We start from the raw sequence: 15,151 nt of genomic DNA on the forward strand, positions 1-15,151 counted from the left end.
GATCATAATTTTACTGTAATGTAGTTAGGAGCAGTCCTCTGCTGTTGTACAGGACTGCTTCTCCTTGAAGAACCATTGGCACGGGTGAAGTCAGTGCAGACATCTTTTAAGTATACAGAATGACAGGTGACTGCACCTGTATTGAATATCTTAAAATATGTTTTACCAGCTAATACCCAGTAAAATGAACTGCCATAAAAAACAAAGAAAATTTTAAGAGTGGTAAAATATTATAAAATTAAATTAAAATACATATCTTGATTGTATCTTGGTATTGTTTTTTCCACTTATATAAGACAACATTTTGATAATAAATGAGCTACTGTGCCATAGCAGAAATGTTTCACTGGTGTCTTCAAGTCCTGTTAAAGTGATGAAGTGATGGCTCCTTGGTTGAACTGTTAAGAATCTAGTATGTTTGAAATGTATGCGTATATTTAAACTTGTCTTATAGCCATTCAAGACCAGAGTTGCAAATTGCCTGAAGGCTTGTGGAAAGCAAAAGGCTAAAGTATTAGAAATCCGCAGCCTGAGCAGACATTTTGTAAAGCCCTATTGTGCTCTTTCTTTGCCAGCATCAGTTTGGCTTTCTTGACTTCAGACATTTTCGTTGGTCCAGGTGACAAAGGAGCTGGATTCTTGTTTTGTCTTGTTCCTAAGCCATGACTTGGTTAGTTCCCTGCTTCTTTAGCCTTGTGAAGGGCTGAAGGAGCTTTTGAATGGGGTGGATTTGTTGGGGGGCTGAAGAGATGTTGAAAGTCAGCTTTAAAATTGACTGATTTAGGAATTTTTTTTTTTTCTGGAATCAGTTTGGTCTGCAGATGAGGGGTGTGGAATAGCTAAACATATATAAATGCAGTGAGATACCCTTGTTTGCTTTAAGGTTTCTGGCTTATTGCTGGAGTAATGTTTTTAATGTATCTTAAAAGTAGTTAAAATCCGATAAAGGTTTTCTTATCAGTTCTTCCTTTCAGTTTTTTTTCAGGATCTCTTATTGAATGTCCTGGTTGCCACTAGAATCGAAGGCGGGAGGCAACTCATGACCACCAAACCGTGACAGCCTCTGATTCCCCTGCTTCTGGCTGCTCGAAATAACCACTGGGCTACTGTGGAGATGAATGGAGAACAGCAGTATGATGCAGGTAATAGTCTGGCTGAGCTCCCTGACTAACGATTCTCAAAAAACTTGGCAAGCGAGATGGAACAAAGATGAGCATAGTGAATGTTTCATAGTGCATGTGTCTGATGCTGTGTACTGTATGCAGGGAGAAACTCAAATTTCAATGACTGTGGCATAGATTCTGGCTATGGGGCTGATGTTTGTTATTGCTCTATTTCAAAAGCAGGGTGTATCCTTGGCTTGAAGGAGAACAAAATCTGACCCACCTTAGTAACTGTGTTTTTAAGAAGCTGTGTCTTTCCTCTTCACGGTACCATTATGAGATGGGCTTATGAAAAGCTCAGTGGCTTTAACGCTACTGTTTTAAGGCATTTGTCTGTCAAAGTGGTTAATATTATCTTGTTCTGTCCTTGTGTTCATCTTGTTCTTAATATTTTGACAAGGTTGTGCTGCTGGTTTAAAAAAAATCAGATAACTGAAGTTGTTTGCTGCCATTGTAATCTGTTCTGTTTTTCTGATGTGCCTTGTGTGCCCACTTTGATAGGCTTGGGATATCAAGTCCTAACCTGCTGCAGAGTGGTGTATTATGATAAATTAGCTCAGGGTTTGGTTCACCTTGAAACACCAGGCTGGGAAGAGTGTCGGTCTGGGATGGCTGGGGATACTAACAGCTTTCCGAAACGGTTCTGGGATTGTACACTCTTACGGGGGCAGGGACCATCCCTTTTTCTGACTTGCCTGCCATAGTTTGTTCCTTTTCCTTGAGAAGGTCCCTACCTATAGTGTCGGTATAGTTAATATAAAGTAAATTTTAATTTGTAGTTACCAGTGTAAACAATTGGATTAGAATTTTATCTGAGTATAACTTTCTGTTGGTACTTGTCCAACAAGCAGCTCTTCTTGTAGGACAATTCGCTATTGGTAGTTTTTGTACCTTTACTTTATGGAAGTCTAATTGCTGTCAGTGTTGCTGGAGAAATGTTAAACATGATTTTAATCTGCAGTGCTTTTAGCAGAATGCTATCATCTGCTTTATGATGCTGAAATATGCTTTTTGATTATTAATTACAGCAAATCAGTCAAGTTGTTGTCAACGTTACATCCTCAAATAAGCAGGAAAAAGCAGCACGCACAAGTATGCAGAATGTCTCCAGGCACATGCAAATACTGTTTCCTCTGCTAGTGGAAACTGCTAACTTCTGTCATGTAGCGTAAGAAAGAGAAAAGGCTTTGAGCAGCTGAGAAGAATGGTAAGGAGATGTATACATGGTCAGCGATGGGGTGTTCACAGGCTGATAGCACATCCCTCTAAAACCTTTATTGACATTTTTCCATCTTCTCAAAAAGTATCAGAGGTCACACAGTCCTCTCTATGTGCTTTTGGAATAGCTAGGAAGGGTTTGATACTGTCTTGAAATTACTCAACAGTCACTTTCCTGAGCATCCTTTTTGTGCCTGGTTTGAGTACAGGTGGCTGTGAAAAGCAAACAATAACTGAAGAGAGCTTTACTTGCTGAGTTGAAAGCAAGTTTCCAGCAAATGCTACCCATGTAAGCATAAGCACATTGGTTTTGTTGTGCTCTCTAATATTGTTTTCTGAAGTGCTTTTGAGTTAGACCAGTTCCAACCACTACTGGAACATTCCCTTCTTATTCTTTGACTGGTGTAATTTTTTCCACTTGATGGTTTTTAGCAGTTTTTTGAGATTCCCCTCTGTCTTTTTGGTTTTTACATACAGGCTCTCTGCCTACAAGAACCCAGACAGTGGTTGAGGTTGTTGGTTATGATGCCCTCCTGCACTACGAGGGGAAAAGACAACTTTCATTCTTGTCACAGTCTTTCTCAGCTGCTGAAATTCCAACCTGTCTTTATTTATTCATGGCCTTGCAGCTGGTATAGATGGAAAAGATTAACTGTTAATAAAATCAAATTGAAATGTATCTAAGTTTCAGGGTGAGAAACCTTTAGGTTAGCCTTAATTGAAGGTCTTGCAGACTTCAGTGTGATGTACTTAAATGTCCAATATGACAGTCTTCAACTAAATCACATTAAAGATGCATGAAAATTATTTGCAGTGAGAATTTAACTCGAATCCAAAGATCAGAACAGTCTGGTGTAGACTGTTTCCATTGCAGGTATTTTTAAGGGCTAATGTCCTTAATATTTCACTACCTGCTTGTGTCCAAATGGTATGATTCAGTATTCTTTCTCTTCCTGTATGTATCAGAGAGCAGCAGGACATAATTCATGCTAAAATTCAGAAAGGAAGAGTTAGTGTTCACAATAATGCTAGTAGGAATAGTGATAAATGGGAAGCGATATACCTACCTAGGAAACTTCTAATATTCTTACAGACAATTTTCTCACCTCCAGAGTAAATAAGCATTCTCCACAGAATCTCTGTAGGACACTTCTCAGATTTTACTTGAGAAAGTATTAGTTTGATTTGAAAGCTTTAGTGACAAAAACTAGTTGTATGGCAAGGCCACAGAGATGAGAATCACATCTAGTTTCTTTCCCCGCCTTTGCCAAAGTTGTGCTTTGCCACTGAGCGAGTGTGTGGCTCAGTCATCCTGTCTGATATAGAAAAATATAGCTCCGTGTAGTAGAAAGCTGAATTCATTTAGGACTTGTAGCAATTAAGGATATGGGGAGAAAGAGAGAACATACATATATGTATGCCCATGCAGCATTAGATTAATAATTTACGCTTTAGGATTAAATGGATTAAATATGGTTTTGCTTGTTGTCATCTGTCATATTAATTTGCAGGTTTTCTCACAGTAGTGGGAATTTCTGGTGTAAATATCAGTGGTTTTATTGAGTAGTTTGAACTCGGACTGATCAGGACATTTAATACAGACATATGGCCCCTCAGGAATGTAGCTTCATTAAAGTGGTCCTCTGTGTATCCCAGGATCTGCTAACCCGCGAGGACGGTGCTGTGCAATAGGGTCTTGCAAAAATACCAACAGACTAGATCAAAGGCTTGATTTAAACAGGGCCTGCTCTGCTGCAACTGTCCTGCCAATAAACCAGAAAAGCGATTGGATTCTGACTCTCAAAAGACTTCCAGCTAGCGTGAGCCTTAGCAGAGAGATGGTCCTTCGCCACACGCTTGGAGCGTTTCTGCATTCAGATGTCAAAAAGTAGATACTCGATTTCTGAGATTTTTCATGGTTTGTGTAGCCCTACCACATGCCACAATTAAAAAACTAAGTTACTGCTCTCACTGTGAAACCTCATAGAGTATTTTTGCTTGGAGCTTTATTCAATGAGCTTTTCATGTTCCACATTGATTCAGTAAGCGCTGCGCTAAATAACCTGGAATGCTGTGGCAGGGCTGTGTATGGAAGCAGCAGACGGATTTGTTAAATCCTATAGCTAAGCGCAGCCCTCGGCTGTGTCAGCCTCCTAAAGGAAGGAAAGCACCTGAACTCCCCAGCTCTGTGTGCTCAGGGGCTGAAGCGCGAGGCTGATCACCTAGCCTCATTTAACTGTAAAACCTTGGTAAAGTGTAAACCCCAGCTGAGTGAACTCTTATGAATGAACGAACAGCAAAAGTTCTGGGTGCTTTTTTAAAAAGTTTTTAAAAAAAATCCCTCTGACTCAATGAAACTCCCTAAAATAAAACAGAAAGAGTATTAAATTTGCAATGAGTGTTGGACAGGAATTTGTTTGGGTGGGTGGTTTTTTTGTTTTGTTTGGTTTGGGTTTTTTTCCCCTATGAAAAATTAGTTGCAAGAGAGTTTCTGGGTGTGCTGGGGAGGTTTGGGCGCTGTACGGTACAAAGCAACCCGAGTCCTTCTCACCGCAGCGCAGACCTGGAAGGAAACGGCTCTTGTGGATATGAAAATACACAGGCTGCAGAGACCTGAAGTGACAAAAGTGGAGTGACAAAGGACCTGTGGTGACTCTGATCCAGTTGGGAACTGGTTTTAACCGTAGTTAAAGGCAAAAGGGTAGCTGGAGCAGCGTGCAAGCTGGCTTTCTCAGGAGCTCCTTGTAGCAATTAAGTGGCAACATAAGTTACTAATTGACCCTTTCAGTGTGTTAAGTGACCTGTGCCTCATTTAAGGAGCTTAACTGCCCCTTAGACAGTTATCTGATGATAACACGTTATTGAAGACTTGGTGCTGCAAGCAGCTTGGTACAGAACACGGCTGGAAAGCCTCAAGAGCCGTGCAGTATCCCCAGGTCGAGGTACTTGGCTTTCAAACTCCTTAAAAAGCACAGAGCAGTCACGTTGCTTTATGTTTCTCTTCAAACAGGAATGCATTAGACATTGCAAGTAGTGTTTTTTACATACAAAGTGCTTTTTGGAGTTGGATGAAAGTGGGGTTGTTGCTGCTGTTTAGCAGCTGGGTGCTTTTCAGTGGGAAAGGGTGAGGGCTTTCTCTAGGCAGGGAGAAAAACCAGACAAAGTTCGCTCTTGGTTTTGACTGACCATAGAAGTTGTGTTCGAGCTGATGTTTCTTCCCACTTTGGTTCTGCAGCTGTGAACTTAAGCACTTTAATGGTTAGAGTAAAGTAAAATGCTGTTTTGATGACTTAAGAAATCTTAATCTGTTTTAACATAATTTTGGAATGAAATAATATTTTTCGTAGAATGACTTGCAGCCAAAGCTTTGATCAGCTCCACCCTAATTTGCAAACAGCTGTAGCCTGTGCCTTATCCTCCTTACTCCCTCAAAAATTTTTAAATAAAATTACTTACTTTTGTCCTTCTCTAGGTCTGTTTCTTCAGTAAGTTAAAAATTATCCCCTAAAAGTGATGGTTATATTCAAACTCTGAATTTTTTGAGCTCTGAGGCTTATGAAAGGCCAATATAACCAACTGTGGTTGTTTAAAAATAGCAAAATGAAATTGAGTTTGGGAGAGATATGAGCTGCCTTTAAAACAGATACTGTCATCTGCAAACAAAAGGTAACTGAATATACATTTCTAAATTTGGGGAAATGATAATTCCTAGAATTACAATGAAAAGTCAAAGATGAGCTTAACAATCAGTTTGAAGATAAAATGAACCTACTTTACACTCAAGACTTGTACGTTTTTTAGATGATTTAACATAGCTCAGACTTTTGGGCAAATATTTACCCCTCTCTGTTTGAGGACTAAGAACTGTTGTGGAGCATACTTAGCAGGTTGTCAGCATGTCCACTGCTCTGATAAGGGCATGTAATAGTACTTCTTTCATTTTTTTGGACATGTAATGTTTCCTACTCAAGCTACTACTCCTTGAAAGAACAGTTACCACCTGTCCTGAGGAAAGGCTGAGTGTGTAGGAAATGGTGGTGTCCTATAACCTTTGCTGAGCTCTCCTGAGCTCAGCATCACTGAGCTTGTGATACACAGAGATTTCTGTTTTCAAATCTAAACAAGGTGTCAGGTTTCCTGGTACTGAGAGATGGAAATCTCTCTGTTCATTCATAAAGACAGCTATGGTACAGGTGGTAGAATCGGTCTAAAAGTGAAAATGAAAAGCTTTGCTTTTATGTCATGTTACTGCCATCCCATTTTGCTGCTGAACCTGAAGCTGTAGTTTGTGTGTTGAGGTTAAAAATGCTGCTTGCATGAGGTGGGACCCTCCCTGGTCATCCCACACTGTGCCTGCAGGAAAAATATAATGTGGCTGCGTGCTGAACTAAATAGGAGACCTGAAATCCAACCTGTGTTGGTTGTGGCGTCTTTCCAGCAGAGCGGGTTACATGTTGGAGAAAACGGGAATAGGAGGGGAGCAGGGAAGTGAGCCAAGCACTGAAGGGGAGACAGGGGCTGGGGGACAGGCTTGACAACAATAATAGAAAATCTGACTAACTGGTAGTGTGGCTCACTACAGCTGCTTGCTTCCTTAATGGCCCGAGTGAGTTTTGAACTGTAGCTTGAGTGGTTTTAGCACATTTTTGCTTTAAATGCATCCAGAAATGAGATTTTCTTGGTCTGAAGAAGCTGTTACACCTTAAGAGCTGGGGTTTTTTTAAGTGACTAATTTGGGTGTTCTTGATTTCAGTTGTGTCTCGAGCTGTTTTATTTAGAACTACCCTGAATCCTTCTCTGTGCTTTTGGTGTTTTATAACATCTAAATAAATACTATCTAACTTAAAAAAGAGGAGAGTCATATTTGGGGGGGGGGGGGGGGGGGGTTGTCTGTCTTTTCAAACCTCGTACTATTGGTATTGCTGTTTCCTGGGTGGTTTGTGTTTTAAGACACTGATCAGTGTGTGCCCAGAGTTTTGAGTCTCTCACATTTGTTGATACAAATACAGAACTCTTCTGCCTATGTTCTCCTCTCACAAATTGTAAATAATTTGTGCTTAACCAAAATCCTCAGGTTCTCACTATTTTTCAGACCATTCCCAACTTAAAGTGCCCTTCACATACAAAGAAAGGCTAGATAGTGGTGTCTGTGTGCTGAAATGTATAACGAAGCACTGTGCACTTGTGTACTCAGTCATTTGGCATTGAAGTGGGTTTTGCTGTAGTTCTTAGTAGCCTAAAACTTAAGCCAACAGGTTGCTAAATAGGAAGGGTTTGGCTTCTCTTCCAGATGCTGGTTCCAGTGTGGAAGAAATGGAATTCAATTGGGATGAGTATCTAGAAGACACAGGAGCGACTGCAGCCCCCCATGGATCTTTTAAACATGTGAGTAAGGGAGTGTGTGTTTACTTACTATCTCCTACATTGTTTTTTTTTATATACTGAATGTTTAGGGTTTCTTTGAATGAGTTGATGCTCTAAAATCTGGAAGACTAACTAGAATCATGTTTCTTAGAGTAATGTGAAATGAGGAATTTCACCTTTTTATTATTGTTTCTTGTCTTCCTCTCTGTACATAGCACAGGGTTATCCCATCTGCAAGTGCTGGTAGTTAAGGGGCTCCTAGTCTTTTCTGCACCAGAAGATAAGCTTAATTTTTCTCATAAAGCCCAAACTGGCCAGTCTTTCTCTTCTTTTGGTGATTGCTACTGGACAACTGCTGTGGAGGAGCTAGCTTTAGAAAGTTGGTGGCATAGCTTTTGACCAGCAGAATTCAAATGTGCTTTCAAAGAAGGTTTTAATGGTGGCTCTCAAGGAGGCCAAGGAGAAGATAATAGCTCTGCCAAACACTTGACTGTAGTAGTTAGAAAACTGATTAGGATAATTGTTGATCACAGGCTTAATGGATAGGGTGAAGTCTTGATAAGCCCTTGTCTTTGCCCTTGGATATCTTTAGTCAAATGTTGGTTGGTAAAATCCTGGAGCGCACTCTCCCATTGGGTGAGATCTGAATGTGAAGTCTGCCTTCTTGTACAGTCGTCACTGAAGGTGAGCTGTATAGAGCTGTTTTCCAAACCTCTTGGATCTCTTCCAACAATTGAAACACCTTCCAGGCTGCCAGCCTGTATCCTTATCCAACTCTTTATTAAAGTTACTATTTAATAGTCTTTCGAAGGCTGGCTGTGGGTCTTTTACTATGGCAGTGAGGGCAGTGGCACCTTGCTTGGAAAGCACTCTGTGGTGCTCAGGCTTTTGGGTCCAGTATCACCACTTTCAGTACAGGAGACTTAAATCAGCAGGAAGACGAACTGAGGTCTGTTTGTGAAGGATCACAAAGCATTTTGAGTCCAATGGTAACCTGCAGAAGTGCAGAACATTAAAGAATCTATTAAAATATGGCAGTTGTGGTAGTAGTAAAGATGCACAGTAAATGTAAACTTCGCAGAGGCTCTCCCGTACACTGGGATGTAATTGTAAGCTTTTTGTTCAAGATAAACATTCAGGTACCTCGTTTCTGAAGGGGAGAGGTCTGTGCTTGCTTTGTTTTTCCTTAGTGTACTAAGGCTCTGGGAAGAGCAAGCTTACTCGAGAGCGGTGGTGTCCGTGCAGCCCACATTGAGGGGAGCAGTATGGAATCAGAGCAATGGTTTTGCAGTAGTGCAAGGAGAGGTCTGTCTGCTCCTCAGGTGTGGTTTACCTTATGTGATCGCTGTTAAAGCAGCTTGCTGTCGTAGCTCGGACATTATACAAACTAATTGTAATGCCAGCTTTACAGTGGTGGCCAACTGAATTAACATTGCAGCTCTATTTTGTTAATTGGCAGGAGACATGCTTTGCATGACACTGTTACCCCTGCCCTGCACTCTTTGCCAACTCAGCTGTGTCAAACAAGAGGTCTGATTGCTGTGGCCATCGTCAGGAAAAATGCAATTAGGTTAAAAAAAAAAAATCCCCATTTTTTAATTGTTGTTATTCCCTCCGTGTGTAGAACACGGTGCGGTTTTGCTGGTGCGAGTAACGTTGTCGCGGAGAGAGCTTAGCGAGCAGGGTGGGCCCAGCCCAGCCCTTCCCGGCTGCACCGGGTGCCCTCTTGCGGGCAGCAGCACGGAGGAGCTGCGCCTGGGCAGCCCGGCGGGCCGCGCTCCGCGCCCCGGCCCGGGGAGCTGGCCTGGGGGCCCGGGGTGCCGGCGGCGCTGCGCAGGGGGCCGTGGGGGGGGCGGGAAGAGAGATGCCTGCGTGTGCAGGAGGGGAGCCCCCAGGCGTTTGCTAGCGGAGTTCCCTCACAGTTTGTCTGGAGGCCAGTTTTGATGTTCTCTGTAATAAGCTTGGCATAAAATTGTGGAAAGTTAATGCTGACACCGAATTGACAAGCAGAGAGGAGCATGTTTACAGCAACGTCACATCACCTAGATCTTGCTGTTAATAGAAATTCAATAGTGTTAATAGAAATTCACATGCTCAGGATTTCTGCTGTCCGTTGGAAGGTAATGGTTTGGAAAAGGGAGGGGAGGGGAACCTCAATGCCTCCCAATGGATAGTGACAGCCCATCTATGTGACAAAGCCCTAAAAAAATGTTAATGTGATTCCAGGATGCATCAGGTGAGAGATTTTCAGTGGAGAGCATAAAGGCACTGATGCCTCTGTGCTAGCAACTGGTGGTCCCTCTGGCTGGAATCTTTGTGGTTGCTAGTTGCTTGACTTGAAGAATGACATATTTTTATAATCTACCATCAGGAGAGCTAAGAGGAAACTACTTTTGTACTCTCGAAAAAACAGAGTGGAAAAAACTAAGCTGAACAATAATACTGGCACAAGAGCAAATGGGCATGTATAAATAACTAAAATAATAAATATAAATAAATTTTAGATGGAAGCTTAAGGTTTTTGTTTCGTTCTTTTAAAATATTGGAGTAGTGAGACTGTGACCAGCCTCCCGTTATGAGTGGTGGGTGAGAAATACCTAACCCACATTGTGGGAGAGTACCTGATGAGGTTAAGAAAATGTAATCCATGATTCAACAGCCTGTGTTAGCAAAGAACTAGACTTGCTGATGGGGGAGAGGACTTTTTTATATTTGTATGCTTGTATTAATTCTGAAAGTTTTGTTCTTACTATGAGCAAGACGCATTGGAAAATGTAAGCTACCTCCTCAAATTAAGCATGTTCTAATGTTTAATTTATTTGCATTTTTAAAATTAAGCAATATTGAGATCAAAGTGACTGTTTTGCCTACAATCTAGCAGGGAAAAGAGGTTACCAAAACCTGGAGTTGCACTGGATGCCAGTGCTGTCATCCCACCCTAAGTCTAAATACACTTTCTGTAGAACTGTTGAATGCTCTTTTTTAATTCCTTTCTGCAACTTGTGTATGTGTGTAAAGATACACTAAAAATAAGTTAGTGTTCAACATCATCTGAACACAGGTATTTGCTATGTGTTCTTGCATGCTCTTAATACTTTTTGTCTGTTCTTTATCATTCTCTCCTTCTGAGCTGAGTCAGATCCCCAGGTCTGACCTGTGACATGGCACAAGGCGGGGTGGGGGGACAGTACTCGATGGGAAGGAGGGACCGGGGTTGGAGCTGCCTAAGCAGTGCTGTCACTAACTGCTCATGGCCATCTCCGCTTGCCATGTGTGCAGCAGGAAGCTGCCGCTCTCAGACCCACTGCTCCAAAGAAAATACTCTCGGGGCTTCCACAGCACCTCCTGCAAGCCAGTCTGCTCAGGGAGCCAGCCTAAAGAAAGGAAGTTTTGTGCTTTAAGCTGCTTAGTGGTGTCGTCTTGCCCAGCTGCCAGGAGAGGGTGCTAACTTCTTGCTCTCTGCTGTATCCACCGGGGGACATAAATGACGGTGTTTGAAAAATGCACCTGACTGCAGGGAAAGCTCCATCTGTTGCTGTTGGTTTTGTTGAATGCAGCTCTCTCCGCCAGCAGGCTTTGCTGAAAGTTTGGGCACAGAGAGCTGCACAGATTTCCCAATTCCTCAGACTTTGTGTTGAGCTCGTGGCTTTTCTTTCAGGAATCAGAATATGAAGTCTTTAGTTGCCTTGCTGAAGAGATATTACTATCTTTTTGAAGAGATGACCTCTGTAGTATCACTTCGAAACATCTGCAGGTATTGGGTCCTGCTGATTTTGTTCTTAAGAAGGGTTTTCCCCAAGTGAAGGGTATTAGCCTAAAGGATACAAACAGTTAACAGAGGCATATGCTTTTCTTTCTGATGTGGTTCTCTTAGTTTTATTTTTAGCAAACCAGTATGGGCTGGCTGATGAGACTATAATAGCTATGGCAGTTACTGAACCGTCAGTGCAGAACTGGTAATAAATAACCCAGAAAATATCTACTGCATCTGCATCATACTGAAAGGCTTTCTTGCAGTTGATTCAAAGAGGAAATGGAACTTGGGACCACTTAAGAAAGAAAACACCAGTTACATTCAGCTGAGAACAGGGGACTGACATGTTAGATTTTTAATTAAGACTGAGGCCATGGAACTAAGCATAGCTTAGAAACATACTGTAGTGAGAGCAGAACGAGGTTCCTCTGCTCTTTCAGGAGTGTTTCAGCTGGGAGAAGTTAGGGATACGAGAAATGTAATGTTTTGCTTTCTCTTTTTATGTTTACTCTTCAGTGTCTGAGTATTGTGCAGTCAGATTCCTCATCAGCACACAACACACACACACCCACAGAGCACACAGTATTGGGTGCTTTATTGTTGTCAAAGCATGAGTTCACTGGAGAACACACATTGGTTATGTTCTATGCAATTTATGTAACAGTGCTACATACAGAATTACTTAGGTTCTTGGATAGAGACATTAAAATTCCTTATTCTGCAATTTGTGCAGATTCATGCCTTCTTAAGTGAGCATGGCAGAAGAGACATCTTCTGTGGTATCGTTATCTAAAGCAGTTGTATGTACTTTAAACAGGCTTTTTGTCCAAAGAGGTTGAAAGACATAGTTTAACAGAAAAAGCCAAAGTTGTGTTCCTGAGTTTGACCTTTAGTTTTGCCTAGCTTGACAGCCCAGTGAGTTGGAAAGCTTTTCAGTGATGGGTGAGGTATTGTCCAGGGCAGGAAGATGAATTGCAAGATATTGATTTAAGGTTGAAAAGATACTCTGAAATGCAAAGGAGATTTCATTAATGATGATTCTGTGTACATTCCAATTTGGGTCACATAATGTGACGTAGTTGTTTCTCTGAAGAGACTGGGTAGCATTTGGCTTGAGGTTTTTCGCTAATGAACATGTCTAAACGGTTCCCCCTGTTGTTCCGTGAAGTTTCTGGGAGGTGCTCAAATGTGATGATCTTCTTCCTCTTCAGGTGGATACAAGTTTGCAGAATGGTTTTGCCCCCGGTATGAAGCTGGAAGTTGCTGTCAAGTCTGACCAAAACACCTACTGGGTAGCCACCATCATTACTACCTGTGGGCAGCTGCTCCTGTTGCGCTACGATGGTTACGGGGAAGACCGCAAGGCTGACTTTTGGTGTGATATCATGACAGCTGATTTACACCCCATTGGCTGGTGTGAGCAGAACAAGAAGATTCTCAAAGTGCCTGAAGGTATTGGCTCCATATGGAGGAGTGGGGAGTACATACAAAAGTATGCTTTTGTCCTTTGTAAGCCTGGCAGGTAGTCTTCATAATTGCTGTTATGTGCAGGTTGAGATGTATGCTTTTGTCCTTTGTAAGCCTGGCAGGTTGAGTCTTCATATGTGCTGTGTTGCTGTGATGACAAGTTGAGGTTGTCTGCCATGTTCTTCTGAAATCCTGTGACTTACAGTAGGAGGTTGCTCTTTCACCAGAGAGGAATTAGCTTAATTTCAGAATTTGACTTATTTTTAGAGGCTTGTGGTTATCTTAATCCTCACCCACCAAATTCTACTTCTTTGTCATTTCCTTTAAAGATTTTGTTGTTGTTTTGTTTCTTCTTTTAAGGTGTTAGTGGTGAATGCGTGGCAGATTCTTGTGAATTAGGCAGTGCAAGAGTGTGGTAGTGCCTTGTTGTCTGAATGATCTTTAATTGGCAGGAAGAATCACAGTCTTTCATCTTCACTTTTCACTTAGGTATCAAGGACAAGATACCTGACCAGGAGGAATTCCTTCAGCGGGTGCTGAAAGGAGCATGCAGTGCTCCTGCTAACCTGCTGGAGGGGGTAAGTGCTGCAGTGTGCTGCATCTTGGGTTTTGTCTTGGTTTTCCCCTTTGTCATTAAGGGAACCACTATTCAGATAGTCAGTTCAATTCCTTTTTTAAGGTTAGGGAGCATTGTAGTGTGCTGCTGACCTTAAAGTTCCACTCTCTAGTGTTTCCTATATACAGTAGTTAATTTTGATAGTGGTTGCCCTGAAACATATCTGTCACTGCAGGTTTGGGCTGTTCATTAATGCTATCAAAAGAAAGACTTTTTTTAAACTCCCTTAGGTTTCAGTCTTCCTCCTGTTCTGCTCCTCCTTCATACAGCTCTAAGGATAATCCTTTATTTGTCTAGCTTTCATGTTATCCCCTTTCTCAGTTGACTCCTTTCACTTTTTTTTTTGCTAATGGGCAGGTTACTGTTTCACTTAAATCTTGCATCTTTGCTAATGAAGAACCAAATTTGTATCACCTCCTCTGCACTTAAAACAATATTTGCACCTCATATTAGTGTCTGGTTGTAAAGTACAGAACATAATTTTTTTGAAAAATGCCATTGACATCTTCTTTACAATTAACATTTTTATCTTTGTATCTTTTCTGTCTAGTCATCTTTGTATGCTAGATGACTCAGTTTTAGGAAGAGATTATTCATGTTTCCTTCAAACCTTGAATATATAAGTGATAATGCTTCTGAAAATGATGATGAGTACTTAAGTGAAATGTGACTGTATCTACAGGCAGTGCAGAAGCTCTGATGCAAGCACCAGCAATTCTAAACTTTGTCATTTCTGTTGTCCTGTGTTAGTAAGGGACCTGTATTTCTTTACTTCTGTATTCATACTTTATTTATGCAAAAAGAATGTGTATAAAGAAGTGGAAGTATGGGATTTGTTTTGGTCTGTTGTACAGAATAATTTGTGTTCTTTTTTGTAGCTTCACAGAGGGAAAAATCCATTGGATCTCATTGCACCAGGCTCCCGACTAGAACTGCAAAACATCCGGGATTCCCTGGAAGCCTGGGTAGTCAACGTGGTAGAAAATGTTGGTGGGAGACTTAAATTGAGATATGAAGGGCTGGAGGATTCTGACAAATTTGACCAGTGGATATTCTACTTGGACCCTTTCCTTCATCAAGTGGGGTGGGCAGCTCAACATGGATATAGCCTGCAACCACCTTTAGGTATTTCAAAACACATATCTTTTATATGGTGATCAGAGGCTAGAGAATACTGCTGCTGCTTTGGTGCTCTAAATATGCCTTATGGGTGCATACAGTCAGTGTGTGATCTGACAAATATTGTACCTAATGAAATGCAAGTGAAAACACTGGTAAATAGTCCTTACAAGACTTTTCACCTACTCATTCAAAAGTTGCTAAATGGTTTTGGCTGTCAAAACTTTCCTCCTGTTTGTGGAAGGGGAGGAGCTGAGGAGGGGATTGCCTTCATGGTTATTTTTGGTAGGTTTGTAGCCTGGGCGAGAGGAAAGTCATCTGCTTTTGAAGTACTGCTCAACAGGAGCTTTTGCAGCTGGGACTCCAAGCCCACTGGGCTAATTAAGGCCTTGTCTAAAGAGGTATTACGTGGATATGAAGATGTCCTTAAAAACGGGTGCCCAGGGAATG

At 41.6% G+C, this 15,151-nt stretch overlaps 1 protein-coding gene across 3 annotated transcripts in view; it reads left to right on the forward strand.

The window, feature by feature from the left end:
• Positions 1 to 15,151, forward strand: part of SFMBT1 (Scm like with four mbt domains 1) — an 81,441-nt gene that overhangs the window by 41,685 nt on the left and 24,605 nt on the right. For all 3 annotated transcript variants that reach the window (XR_012777492.1, XM_075514221.1, XM_075514222.1), the window contains exons 2-6: positions 975 to 1,142; positions 7,672 to 7,766; positions 12,711 to 12,951; positions 13,456 to 13,544; positions 14,461 to 14,707. Coding sequence is in view for 2 of the 3 variants with exons in the window: in XM_075514221.1 (XP_075370336.1) it covers positions 1,115 to 1,142; positions 7,672 to 7,766; positions 12,711 to 12,951; positions 13,456 to 13,544; positions 14,461 to 14,707 (700 nt within the window). In the remaining variant the exon portion in view is untranslated. The remainder of the gene's footprint in view (positions 1 to 974; positions 1,143 to 7,671; positions 7,767 to 12,710; positions 12,952 to 13,455; positions 13,545 to 14,460; positions 14,708 to 15,151) is intronic.

Source organism: Mycteria americana, chromosome 11, assembly GCF_035582795.1.
Source record: "Mycteria americana isolate JAX WOST 10 ecotype Jacksonville Zoo and Gardens chromosome 11, USCA_MyAme_1.0, whole genome shotgun sequence".
In the NCBI taxonomy this organism is placed as follows: domain Eukaryota; kingdom Metazoa; phylum Chordata; class Aves; order Ciconiiformes; family Ciconiidae; genus Mycteria; species Mycteria americana.